This window comes from Oncorhynchus gorbuscha, linkage group LG13 (assembly GCF_021184085.1).
Source record: "Oncorhynchus gorbuscha isolate QuinsamMale2020 ecotype Even-year linkage group LG13, OgorEven_v1.0, whole genome shotgun sequence".
In the NCBI taxonomy this organism is placed as follows: Eukaryota; Metazoa; Chordata; class Actinopteri; order Salmoniformes; family Salmonidae; genus Oncorhynchus; species Oncorhynchus gorbuscha.
The window spans coordinates 63,809,404-63,821,824 of NC_060185.1; the positions used below are offsets into that span (position 1 = coordinate 63,809,404).

At 43.3% G+C, this 12,421-nt stretch overlaps 1 protein-coding gene across 2 annotated transcripts; it reads right to left on the reverse strand.

Moving 5' to 3' along the window:
- Nucleotides 1–727: 727 nt before the first annotated feature.
- Nucleotides 728–9,605, reverse strand: LOC123994050 (eukaryotic peptide chain release factor subunit 1-like). 2 transcript variants are annotated; one of them, XM_046296536.1, is made up of 11 exons: nt 9,453–9,605; nt 8,942–9,053; nt 7,273–7,448; nt 5,942–6,081; nt 4,509–4,647; nt 4,173–4,363; nt 3,867–3,996; nt 3,476–3,649; nt 3,137–3,201; nt 2,860–3,007; nt 728–1,441 (listed from the first exon to the last, which is right to left on the reverse strand). In XM_046296536.1, the coding sequence occupies exons 2-11, from the start codon at nt 9,025–9,027 to the stop codon at nt 1,359–1,361; spliced, it is 1,332 nt and encodes a 443-aa protein (XP_046152492.1). In that variant the 5' UTR covers nt 9,028–9,053; nt 9,453–9,605; the 3' UTR covers nt 728–1,358. The 2 variants fall into 2 exon arrangements, with proteins under 2 accessions (XP_046152492.1, XP_046152490.1); XM_046296534.1 differs by lacking the exon at nt 9,453–9,605 and adding an exon at nt 9,183–9,295.
- Nucleotides 9,606–12,421: the final 2,816 nt, after the last annotated feature.

The window sequence follows — 12,421 nt, forward strand, 5'->3', positions numbered from 1 at the left end:
TACCAAAATATGCTTTCTGAGTCTCAGAGATGACTCGCGTCATTTGTTAACATAGTACATAAAGGAATATGGACGAGCACGCAAGCAAAACCTATTTTGCATTACTTCTAATATAACACTGAAAATTAATGTAGACACTAGCATACACGCACCAGATCATTTGTAGAATGGCTAAAATGACATCTAGGCATGTATCTCTTCAGGGCTTGGGGTATCACTAGACACCCTGGTTCGATTCCAGGCTGTATCACAACCGGCCGTGATTGGGTGTCCCTTAGGGCCCGTGCACAATTGGCCCAGCGTTGTCCGGGTTTGGCCATCATAAATAAGAATTTGTTCTTAACCGATTTGCCTAGTTAAATAATGGTTCAAATTTAAAAAAAATAAATGAGCAATGTGGGCAAATGTATTTGTAACAAATAGTGTAGAATGAGTTTCTCCTTACCTTTTTGACAGCAATTGATTTGATATTTTAAAAACCTGACCAGTGAATCTAACTCTAAGGCCCTCATTGATTAGAATTCAGTATCCTTATTTTCCACACCAAATAAAATACATGCACCATGATGATCATTACAGCAAAACAACTCAGACATTCTAGTCACACTCATTGGTGCTTATTGGCCAAAGAAACCTTTCATTGGTGGGGAAACAGGAAGAACCAGCCGCTCTCAGAAGGCCAGCCACTCCACAGGATTGTAGACAACAGCGGATGAGGAGGTAGCAATGGTTTTGAGCAGTTCAAATTTAATACCCCCTCCCCTTTGCTACAGAAACCCAGGTAAAAAAAAAAAACTCCCCACACTCATAAAATTACAACAGCAGGAACCAATAAAAAAATGAAATGCATTTTTTTTAACGCATTGAAGGGGGGGGGGGTCAAGGACAGGATGAGGGGAAGAAATAATCAATGTTTTCTATATGCGAGGAGTGAGTCCAGAGTCTTCATCAGACCGTCTTAATCAGACCAGGGGACGGTGGGTGGCAGCGAGTATGGATTGCTGGGAACTTGCTGTTGTGTTCATTCAAAATGGAGGGGGAAAAAAATCTACGAACAAAAAATATTTGAGTCAAGTCCAATCCAACCAGGGGAAGGAACCAGCACTCTAAGGCAGGGATTCATTCAGGAAGGGTTGTGTCCCTCTATGGATTGAAATAAAATTTCACTCTTCAGCCTGTGTGAGCGTTAGTGGAAGTGTATGTATATGCATTTAAAATTGAATGTAATGTATATGTCTGTCTATATGTCTGTCCCCTCTCACTTGCTGCAAAAGATAAGTCATTTTTCTTTCCTTATTTCTTCATTCATTCTTGCAGGGTTTTTCCCCCTCTTTCTCCCCAATTCAGTTCCCTACTACCTAGTAGTCATCTAAATCGAAAAACTCATCGTCCTCTGCCTGGTAATCTATGGCCTGGAAATCCACCCTGTACCGCAAGCATCCTGAGAAAGAGAGAAAGAGTCAATTATCCAGGTGAAGACTTCTGCTGGATTGAAGGGTCATTACTAATGTTAGGCTTTTGAATTTGATCTCATGCTGAGAACTACCTACACAACATGACCATAACAGAGACTCCTACACTACCGTTCAAAAGTTTGGGATCACTTACAAATGTCAATTTTTTTCTCCATTAAAATAACATCAAATTGATCAGAAATACAGTGTAGACATTGTTAATGTTGTAAATTACTATTGTAGCTGGAAACGCCTGGTTTTAATGGAATATCTACGTAGGCGTACAGAGGCCCATTATCAGCAACCATCACTGTGTTCCAATGGCACGTTGTGTTAGCTAATCCAAGTTTATCATTTTAAAAGGCTAATTGATCATTAAAAGACATTTTTGCAATTATGTTAGCACAGCTGAAAACTGTTGTGCTAATTAAAGAAGCAATGCAACTGGCCTTCTTTAGACTAGTTGAGTATCTGGAGCATCAGCATTTGTAGGTTCGATTACAGGCTCAAAATGGCCAGAAACAAAGTAATTTCTTCCAAAACTAATTTCTTCTAAATGAAGGCTATTCCATGCGAGAAATTGCCAAGAAACTGAAGATCTCGTTCCCATGCCGTTTACTACTCCCTTCACAGAACAGTGCAAACTGGCTCTAACCAGAATAGAAAGAGTGGGAGGCCCCGGTTCACAACTGAGCAAGAGGACAAGTACATTAGTGTCTAGTTTGAGAAACAGACACCTCAAGTCCTCAACTGGCAGCTTCATTAAATAGTACCCGCAAAACACCAGTCTCAACATCAACAGTGAAGAGGTGACTCCGGGATGCTGGCCTTCTAGGCAGAGTTCCTCAGTCCAGTGTCTTGTGTTCTTTTGCGCATCTTAATCTTTTATTTTTATTGGGCAGTCAGATATAGCTTTTCTTTCCAACTCTGCCTAGAAGGCTAGCATCCCAGAGTCGCCTCTTCACTGTTGATGTTGAGACTGGTGTTTTGCGGGTACTAATTAGTGACGACTTGTGAGGCATCCGTTTCTCAAATCAACAGTTTTCAGCTGTGCTAACAATTGCTAAAGGGTTTTCTAATGATCAATTAGCCTTTTAAAATTATAAACTTGGATTAGCTAACACAACGTGCCATTGGAACACAGGAGTGATGGTTGCTGATAATGGGCCTCTGTACACCTACGTAGATATTCCATAATTTATTTATTTATATATATATATATTTTTTAAATCAGCTACAATAGTCATTTACAACATTAGCAATGCCTACACCGTATTTCTGATCAATTTGATGTTATTTTAAAATGGACAAAAAAATGCTTTTCTTTCAAAAACAAAGATATTTCTAACTGTTGAACAGTGGTGTGTTATAACCCTATAATAACAAGTGGCTGGTGCGGACTCACCCCCGATGCCTCCAAAGCCCTTGACAAACTGGGAGCCTTCTTGACTCTTGTCTGTGACGATCTCCAGCGTGGCTCCAAACTTCTTGTAGTTGTTGGCAAACCACTCCAGCAGAGGCATGCTCTCAATCAGCTCGTGGTCCTGCCCAGTCTGTGAACATGCACACACACCAAATGGACACAGAGAGCGCAAAGAAATGTTTACAAGTAAGCAACAAATTGAACCGCCCGAATGGGCAACTGTGTGTATGACACCAAGGGATAGAGAACAGGGCTTTACCTCCTTGTCTGTGAAGTGGGACTTGTCTTTCTCCTGCTCTGGTGTTAAATACAGAGTCTTCTCATCTGAAACACAAACGGCCAATGGAGACAGGGAATGAGAACCCATATCAAATCAAATTTTATTTGTCACATACACATGCTTAGCAGATGTTAATGTGAGTGTAGCCAAATGCTTGTGCTTCTAGTTCTGACAATGTAGTAATAACCAACGAGTAATCTAACCTAACAATGGTGTGTGTGTGAAAAGGGAATGCATCTGTAGCATTCTCTGCTCAGTTGTTCTACTTCACGGAGCAGGACAACATACTGCACAGGGGTAGTGTGTGCGTGTGTGTACCATTCTCTGTTCCGATGCTCTCGGCCCCATGCAGGCGAAGGATGTAACGCATGGTGTCCAGGTTCTCATAGACGATGAGGATCTCCACAGCTCCCATCTCCAGGGCTTTGAGAGTGTCCTCCACCCCAAAACAGTACTTCCCCGTGTCCTGACTGATCTCATCAAAGTACCGCCCTGCAGCCAGAGAGAAAATGGGGGGGGGTGTAAAGGGTCAAATAAAAAAGAATGAGTGACTGGGGGATGGAAATGGGGTAGCAATCATCATTATTACTCATCATCATTCACAATCTTCACTAACCCGAACAAACAAACACCAGACAAACGCAGGCACAGGCAAACATTCGCTGAGATAACCCAAAATCTAACCTCAACATGTGCCACAAACACACACCTATGAGCTTCTTTTCCTGGATGAACTTGACGTTGGAGAGGACCTCTGCCGACAGTTCGATGGCCTGGTTGAAACCATTCTCTCCTCCGTACGAGATGTCCACCAGCTTCAGAATCTTCGCCTGTAACCTCTGCGCGCGCACGCACACAAACCAGGGGTTAGTGTGCAGTGCTATGCATTGTCACTAAGAATGAGCAAATCCACAAGAGGAATTGCACCAAAAAGCATCAGTCTGACAAAGGACTGACTGATCACAGTAAGGATCGGCGCAGCATAAGCCATGGGTCATCTCAAACACACACTTACAGGGTCAAACATGTCGGACTGGCTGAGCTCAGTCTTGAAGTCGGCAGACCCTGCTAGGACCATTCCAGCAACATTGACCTTGTCGTTGGACACATAGAGCTGGACAGCTGTCTCAGCCACCTTCCTCACATAGTTATGCCTCTTCTCCATCCTCAGACGGGCAAACCGCAGAGCAGACTGACCTCCTCTGCCTGACAGTGAGAGAACGTTAGATGGATAGAAAAGTAATGATGGGGGATAAAAACATTTTTTGATCAATTGTTCTTATTTAAAATTTCTAATGTTATTGTTCTTATGTCCGTCTGTGTCCGTATGTGTGTAATGAGCAGAGCGTACCGTGTTTTTTGGGCAGGTCCACTGTGAACTTGTGCAGCACCTCTCTGGTGTTCCCCTGGAGTGTCCCGAAGAGAGCCCCGCTACCATCGATCACTATGAAACCAAACTTACTGTCATCGGACAGCAGGGCCGTCAGTGCCTGGAGAAAGGGAGAGGGTAGAGAGGGAAAAAAGAAAGACAGGGCATTTTCATTACAATTTAATTGCCATTAAACATCCACAAAGAGGAGACATACAGTGCCTTCTGAAAGTATTCAGACCCCTTGACTTTTTCTACATTTTGTTGCGTCACAGATCTGGGGAAGGGTACAAACATTTCTGCAGCATTGAAGGTCCACAAGAACACAGTGGCCTCCATCATTCCTAAACGTAAGAAGTTTGGAACCGCCAAGACTCTTCCTAGAGCTGGCCACCAGGCCAAACTGAGCTATTGGGGGAGAAGGGCCTTGGTCAGGGAGGTGACCAAGAACCCGATGGTCACTCTGACAGAGCTCTAGAGTTCCTCTGTGGAGATGGGAGAACCTTCCAGAAGGACAACCATCTCTGCAGCACTCCACCAATCAGGCCTTTATGGTAGTGGCCAGACAGAAGCCAAACTTCAGTAAAAGGCACATGACAGCCCACTTGGAGTTTGCCAAAATGCACCTAAAAACTCTGACCACGAGAAAAAAGATTCTCTTGTCTGATGAAACCAAGATTGAACTCTTTGGCCTGAATGCCAAGCATCACGTCTGGATGAAACCTAGCACCCACCCCTATGGTGAAGCATGGTGGTGGAAGCATCATGCGGTGGGGATGATTTTCAGCGACAATGACTGGGAGACGAGCAGGATCGAGGGAAAGATGAACGGATCAAAGTACAGAGAGATCCTTGATGAAAACCTGCTCCAGACCACTCAGGTCTTCAGACTGGGGCAAAGGTTCACCTTCCAACACAACAATGACCCTAAGCACACAGCCAAGACAACTCAGGAGTGGCTTCGACAAGTCCCTGAATGTCATTGAGTGGCTCACCCAGAGCCCGGATTTGAACCCAACCACACATCTCTAGAGAAACCTGAAAATATCTGTGCAGCAACGCTCCATGTCCAACCTGACAAAGCTTGAGAGGATCTGCAGAGAAGAATGGGGGAAACTTCCGAAATACAGGTGTGTCAAGCTTGTAGCGTCATACCCAAGAAGACTCGAGGCTGTAATCGCTGCCAAAGGTGCTTCAACAAAGTAGTGAGTAAAGAGTCTGAATATTTTTGTAAATGTAATGTTTTTTTAAATGTTATAAATAAGCAGAAAATTCTAAATAATTGTTTTTGCTTTGTCATTATGGGGTATTGTGTGTAGAGGGGGGGACAAATTAATCAATGTGTAACAAAATGTGGAAAAAGTCAAGGGGTCTGAATAATTTCCAAAGACACTGTACATATGTAGAGCTCCTACCTCAGTGTGGAACTTGTTGTCACAGAGGTACAGAGAGGTGTTGATGGGTTTAAAAGGCTCAAAGTCTATGTTGACTTTCTTCTCTTTGCCCTCGTCTGTCACAATGGTCCCACAGTACACCACCAGGCCGTTAGGGGGCACTGCAAGAGAGAGATGGGACTTAACAGTCAACACAGGCAAGACCCAGTGACCCTTAACCTCTCTAGGCTAGGGAGCGGTATTTTCACATCCGGATGAAAAGCGTGCCCAAAGTAAACTGCCTGCTACTCAGGCCCAGAAGCTAGGATATCATATTATTAGTAGATTTGGATATAAAACACGGAAGTTTCTAAAACTGTTTGAATGATGTGAGTATAACAGAACTTATTTGGCAGGCAAACCCAGAGGACAAACCATCCAGGATTTGTTGTTGAGGTCACTCTTTTCAAAAGTTTTTCTATATGGATTTAGATTTCTAAGGCACTTGCTTGCAGTTTCTATCGCTTCCACTGGATGTCAACAGTCTTTAGAAATTGGTTGATGTTTTTCCTTTGTGTAATGAAGAAGTAGGGTCGAGTCTAGTGTACTGTTGTAGTTTGGGCGCGCGACCTGAAAGCTTGCTCCACATGGTTTTTATCCGCTATTGAACGCAGTTTATCCCATCTTAAATGTTATAGATTATTTAAGTTAAAAAAATACCCAAAGTTGTATTAGGAAAGTTGTGTGAAATGTTTGGACAAAGATTACATGTAACTTATTAGATATTTTGTAGCCATGTTGCACAAGTTGGAACCTGTGTTTTTCTGGATCAAACGCGCCAAAATAAATGTACATTTTGGAGATATAACGACGGAATTTATCAAACATCCCAAATGGTCCTTTTGTTCATGGGACATATTGGAGTGCCAACAGAAGAAGCTCTTCAAATGTAAGGCATGAATTATATTGTTATTTCTGAGTTGTCACACCTGGCGGGATGAAATATGATTGTCTGTTTGTTTGATGGAGCGCTGTCCTCAGATAATCGCATGGTTTGCTTTCGCCGTAAAGCCTTTTTGAAATCTGACACGGTGACTGGATTAACAAGAAGTAAAGCTTTAATTTAATGTATTGCACTTGTTTGAAAGTTAAATATTTCTAATAATTTAATTTGAATTTGGCGCGCTGCCATTTCACCAGATGTTGGGCAGGCGGGACGCTACCATCCCACCTGCCCATAAGAAGTTAAGAAATATACACAACTAACAAGAAAGAGACATCCTTGCTGTAGAATTAGAGTCCACTATGAGGAGGTCAAGGCTCCTAGCGCAGATACATGACGACACAGTTACATTTGAACACAAATCACTCACCCTTATTGTATAGCTTTAGTCTCTGCTGTACAGAGGTAATAGCCCCGAGCACAGAGAGCCTGTTGACTCTGCTCTTGATATTAGAGGCTGTCCCAAACTCATCAGCCAACATCTTGGCCACTCTGGAGATCTGGTCCTTAGGGGGAATGATCAGTGAGATCATACTGGTTCCATTACTGAGGAGAGAGGTACAGATAGTGTATTTACACAACCCTGTGTAAAGTGTGTGTTTATGTAACTGTCTTAGTCATATCAATCTCTGAAAGGAAGGAATATGCTCTCAATCAAAACAAATCTGCCACTCATCAACCCCCCCCCCAATCATCCTCTAATATAACCTGACCCATATCTATCCTTGTAACACACACCTCAACTTTAAAACAGTCTGACACCAAACATTACTGTCTGAAAGGAGAGGGGCACACAGTCCCATACAGAACGATAAGTTCTGTCCTTGACACCGACGACTGCGCTAAAACCCTACCGTGCCACATTCACTACCAGTTAAAGGCAAACCAGCGAGCCATACATGTAGACGCTGCATACATACAGGTAGTTGGTTAGTGAATATAGGCCAAATTGTCAACCGTATGTGTATGTAGCAGAGGATTCTGTGTCAGTGGACAATAAGAACACTTACAAAGCGCTACCATTTGCCTAGTCACATAGCTAGCTTTGTCAAACTACTTATCTAAATGAATATGGATGACCGCTAGCTAACTACACACATTGTCAACAAAGGAATAGGAAATGGCAGTTGTGTGCCTGCTGCTTGCTACTCAAACATATTGTTGCTTTAAGCCTTCCACTCCCAAATACAAGACATGCTCAATGCTGTATTTTGAAAGCAAGCCAACATAGTCAACAACTGCTTTATCTATCGCAGCATATGGGAACATACTGGTGTCAGTTAAGTGCAATTGTACTAGTTTGCACAAAGACCAGTCCATGGGAAGATAACGTTAAGTTAAATATAATGATGTTTCAACTTACTGTGCCAGTGGCACCACATGTGGCCAAAAAATACAACTTGCTCGGGACTTTTATTGACGACATGATGTTAGCAGAGAAAGTTGGTCTACAACAGACCCATGTTTGTAAAGTCAGTTAAATTTTAACGATCCTCTAGATATTTAGTCTCAACCCCCCCTGTCACAATGACCAACCGTCCTGCCCACTGCCACAGTACTGGCAGTTAAGTTGAAATTGAATTTAGCTTCTGGCTTCCCAATGACTGTTTTTGTGCAACCCAGTACAATTGAAAACAGGGCTAGTGTACTGTACAGCCGCGTTGCTAAAAGCACCTAGTCGTCAGTGTGATATAAAAACGACGCCGCTATTCTAAAGACCCCATCCACAGATGCCGGCATTTTCGGCTAACATGTAGCTAACTGGCTAACTAACCCGGACATAAATACACACAAGTAACCGAGCTAGCTACAAATAACACGAATGGCATCATACTAATTATACGACACAAATCGAATATTGGTAGGAACTAACGTAATTTCCAATTTTGACTGTGTTATTAGTACGTTAACTGGCTAGCGAGTACCACTCCCAAAATTCGTCCTCGCCTATCCAGCTGTCCATTCAGGTCTGCATATCTCCGTCTCCCTCCGACACCCAGTGATACGTCCTGTATCGTGTGCCCATTTCAACCACTTACCCTCGGGCAGCTTCCAAACTTTTAATCAACTTCTTGATTTTCCATATCTCCACGTTCCTGTCCGCTGCGTTAGGGTCGTCCGCCATCTTTCCTGCTGTAATCGCTTCAGCACCTGAAAGAGAAGAACGTCAACTAGTTGGCTAACGTTGCATCAGCCGCGAACACAACGGATAGATTTAGCTAACTTCACAAGGTTCAGTGACCGGATTTTAGGTCGCCAGGGTGACAGTTGTGGGTCTACCTCTCTGAGCTAGAAGCGGGTGTCCGAGAGGGACCTGACCAGTGTGGTGGACCGACCGGGAGGAAAGACTCTACCCCGCTGCTGTGTCAGTAAAGTGCGCGGAAAAACTAGGCCTACGCACTCTTCCCAGGCCCTAGTGTCCACCCCATTCATTGTCTAAAGTCGCAACCCGACCTAGTTTCAACTCTCTTCCTCGAGAAAACGTTAAATCATCCAAATGTCAACTGGTTCCAAACCCTTTCATTTACAAAAACGACGAGGATACCGTACCTGCCTCCGGCAAAGCCACTCCGGTCTCTGCGCTACAGCTGCCGCTCTAGTTCGGTCGTCGGTGAAATGACGTTGCCTACTTGCCTCTCCTGCCGGTTCCTCTCTACCACACTCCATAGGCTTCGCGTGGTGAGATCGGCTCTCACATGTGGGACTTCCTGGAAACGTAGAAACACTGAGGTAAATTTCTGGTTGGTCAAAACTCCATGTTGATCATGGATATCTATACGGTGATTGGAGTGATTCAATTTTAGACGAAGATGGGCGGGGATATCTCAAAATGGTTCATATGGGATTTGTAGTCAAAATTATAATTTGTTATTCATCTCAATTTAAAGTTCTCCTGAACTTCTTTAGTGATTATGATGGGGGAAAAAACGTAGTTTAACGTTTTAATGTCACGTGAAATTACTTTCTTGCTAGCTCTAAACCCAACCATGCAGTAGTCAATATGATTATAGTACTAAAAATAACACAAGTTAGAACAAAATCACACAATAATAAGAAATAATAAGAACATGATAAGTAAGTAAGCTATATACAGAGTCAGTTCCAATGTATGTGCAGGGATGCTGGAGTGATAGCGGTAGATACACTATACATACAAAAATATGTGGACACCCCTTCAAATTAGTGGATTAGGCTATTTCAGCCATACCGTTGCTGACAATTGTATAAAATCGAGCAACTGTTAAGTTTGGTGGATGAGAAAAATGGTCTAGGGCTGTTTCTCATGGTTCGGGCTCGTCCCCTTAGTTCCAGTGAAGGGAAATCTTAACGATACAGCATACAATGACATACTAGACTATTCTGTCCAACTTTGTGGCAACAGTTTGGGGAAGACCCTTTTCTGTTTCAGCATGACAATGTCCCCGTGCACAAAGCGAGGTCCATACAGAAATGGTTTGTCGAGATTGGTGGGCAAGAACTTGACTGGCATGCACAGTGCCCTGACCTCAACCCCATTAAACACCTTTGGGATGAATTGGAACGCCGACTGCGAGCCAGGCCTTAATCACCCAACATCAGTGACCAACCTCACTAATGTTCTTGTGGCTGAATGGAAGCAAGTCCCCGCAGCAATGTTCCAACATCTTGAGGAAAGCCTTCAAAGAAGAGTGGAGGATGTTATAGCAGCAAAGGGGGGATCAACTCCATATTGATACTCATAATTTTTGGAATGAGATGTCCGATGAGCAGATGTCCACATACTTTTGGCCATGTAGTGTATGTACAGGGTGACTAGGCATCAGGATATATGACACAGCGAGTAGCAGCAGCGTATATGTGGATTGTGTGTGTGTGTGTGTGTGTGTGTGTGTGTGTGTGTGTGTGTGTGTGTGTGTGTGTGTGTGTGTGTGTGTGTGTGTGTGTGTGTGTGTGTGTGTGTGTGTGTGTGTGTGTGTGTGTGTGTGTTGGAGTGTCGGTGTGCATGAGTGTGTGGAGTCCTGTGAGGGTGCATAGAAACAAAATAAATGACAAGGGTCAACTCAGATAGTCTTTGTAGCCATTTTGTTAGCTATTTAGCAGTCTTATGGTTGGGGATAGAAGCTGTTCAGTAGCCTGTTGGTGTCAGACTTGATGCAAGCCTTCACAACTGTACTTGTTTGTGGACCATTTTAAGTCCTTAGTGATTTGGACACCAAGAAACTTGATATTCTATAGTCCACAATCAGCTCCTTGGTCTTACTGACATTGAAGGAGAGGTTGTTGTCATTGACCTCCTCCCTGTAGACTGTATTGTCGTCACCTGTGAAAAAGCATACCACCCATGTGTCGTCAACAAACTTGATGATGCTGTTGGTGCGTGGCCACGCAGTCTTGGGAGAACAGGAAGCAGAGGAAGGGACTAAGCACACACCCCTGTGGGGCCACCGTGATAGCTTAGCAATGTCATGAAATTAAAAATACCAGTCACAATATCACATTAGCAAAGTTTGTTTGGTGGAATGATAGATTTAGTCAATTATGGAGCCACTAATTTCCTTTTCAGGATATTGAGTATGCCCAAAGGGTCAATTGCATTAAAAAATAAAGTAATCTATAAGCAATGTGGAGTTGAAAGTTCTACAAAATCTACAGTATTTATTCCAAAGTCAAACCCAGTTATTTACCACTAGATGACAGCATTGATTCACTAGAGAAGGACCAATGTTACTTTACCAGTTATATGTACACATAACAGTGGTATTGGCATGAATTATATTTCTACCTCCCTTTTGCCCTCAGAACAGCCCCAATTCATCGGGTCATGGACTCTATAATATGACAAAAGCATTTCAAAGGGATGCTGGCCCATGTTGACGTTGACTCCAATGTTTCCAACAGTTGTGTCAAGTTGGTTTGATGTCCATTGGGTGGTGGACCATTCTTGATACACTTGGGAAACTGTTGAGCTTGAAAAACCCAGCAGTGTTGCAGTTCTTGACACAACCGGTGCAACCTACTACCATATTATGTTCAAAGGCACTTAAAACCTTTGTCTTGTCAATTCACCCTCTGAATGACACACATACACAAATGTCTTAAGGCTTGAACAATCTTTCTTTAACCTGTCTCCTCCCCTTCATCTACACGTATTTAAGTGGATTTAACAAGTGACATCAATAAAGGATCATAGCTTTCAGCTGGACTCACCTGGTCAGTCTATGTCATGGAAAGAACAGGTGTTCCTAATGGTTTGTACACTCAATCACAGAATTTAAACTCTGCTATTCAGTTGAATTAAAATGACGTGCACACACACAACACACTCATGCAAGCACACACACGCACGCACGCACGCACGCACGCACGCACACACACGCACACATACACACACACACACACACACACACACACACACACACACACACACACACACACACACACACACACACACACACACACACACACACACACACACACACACACACACACACACACACACACACACACAAACCCTCTGCCCCTTCCGCATCATAGAATTA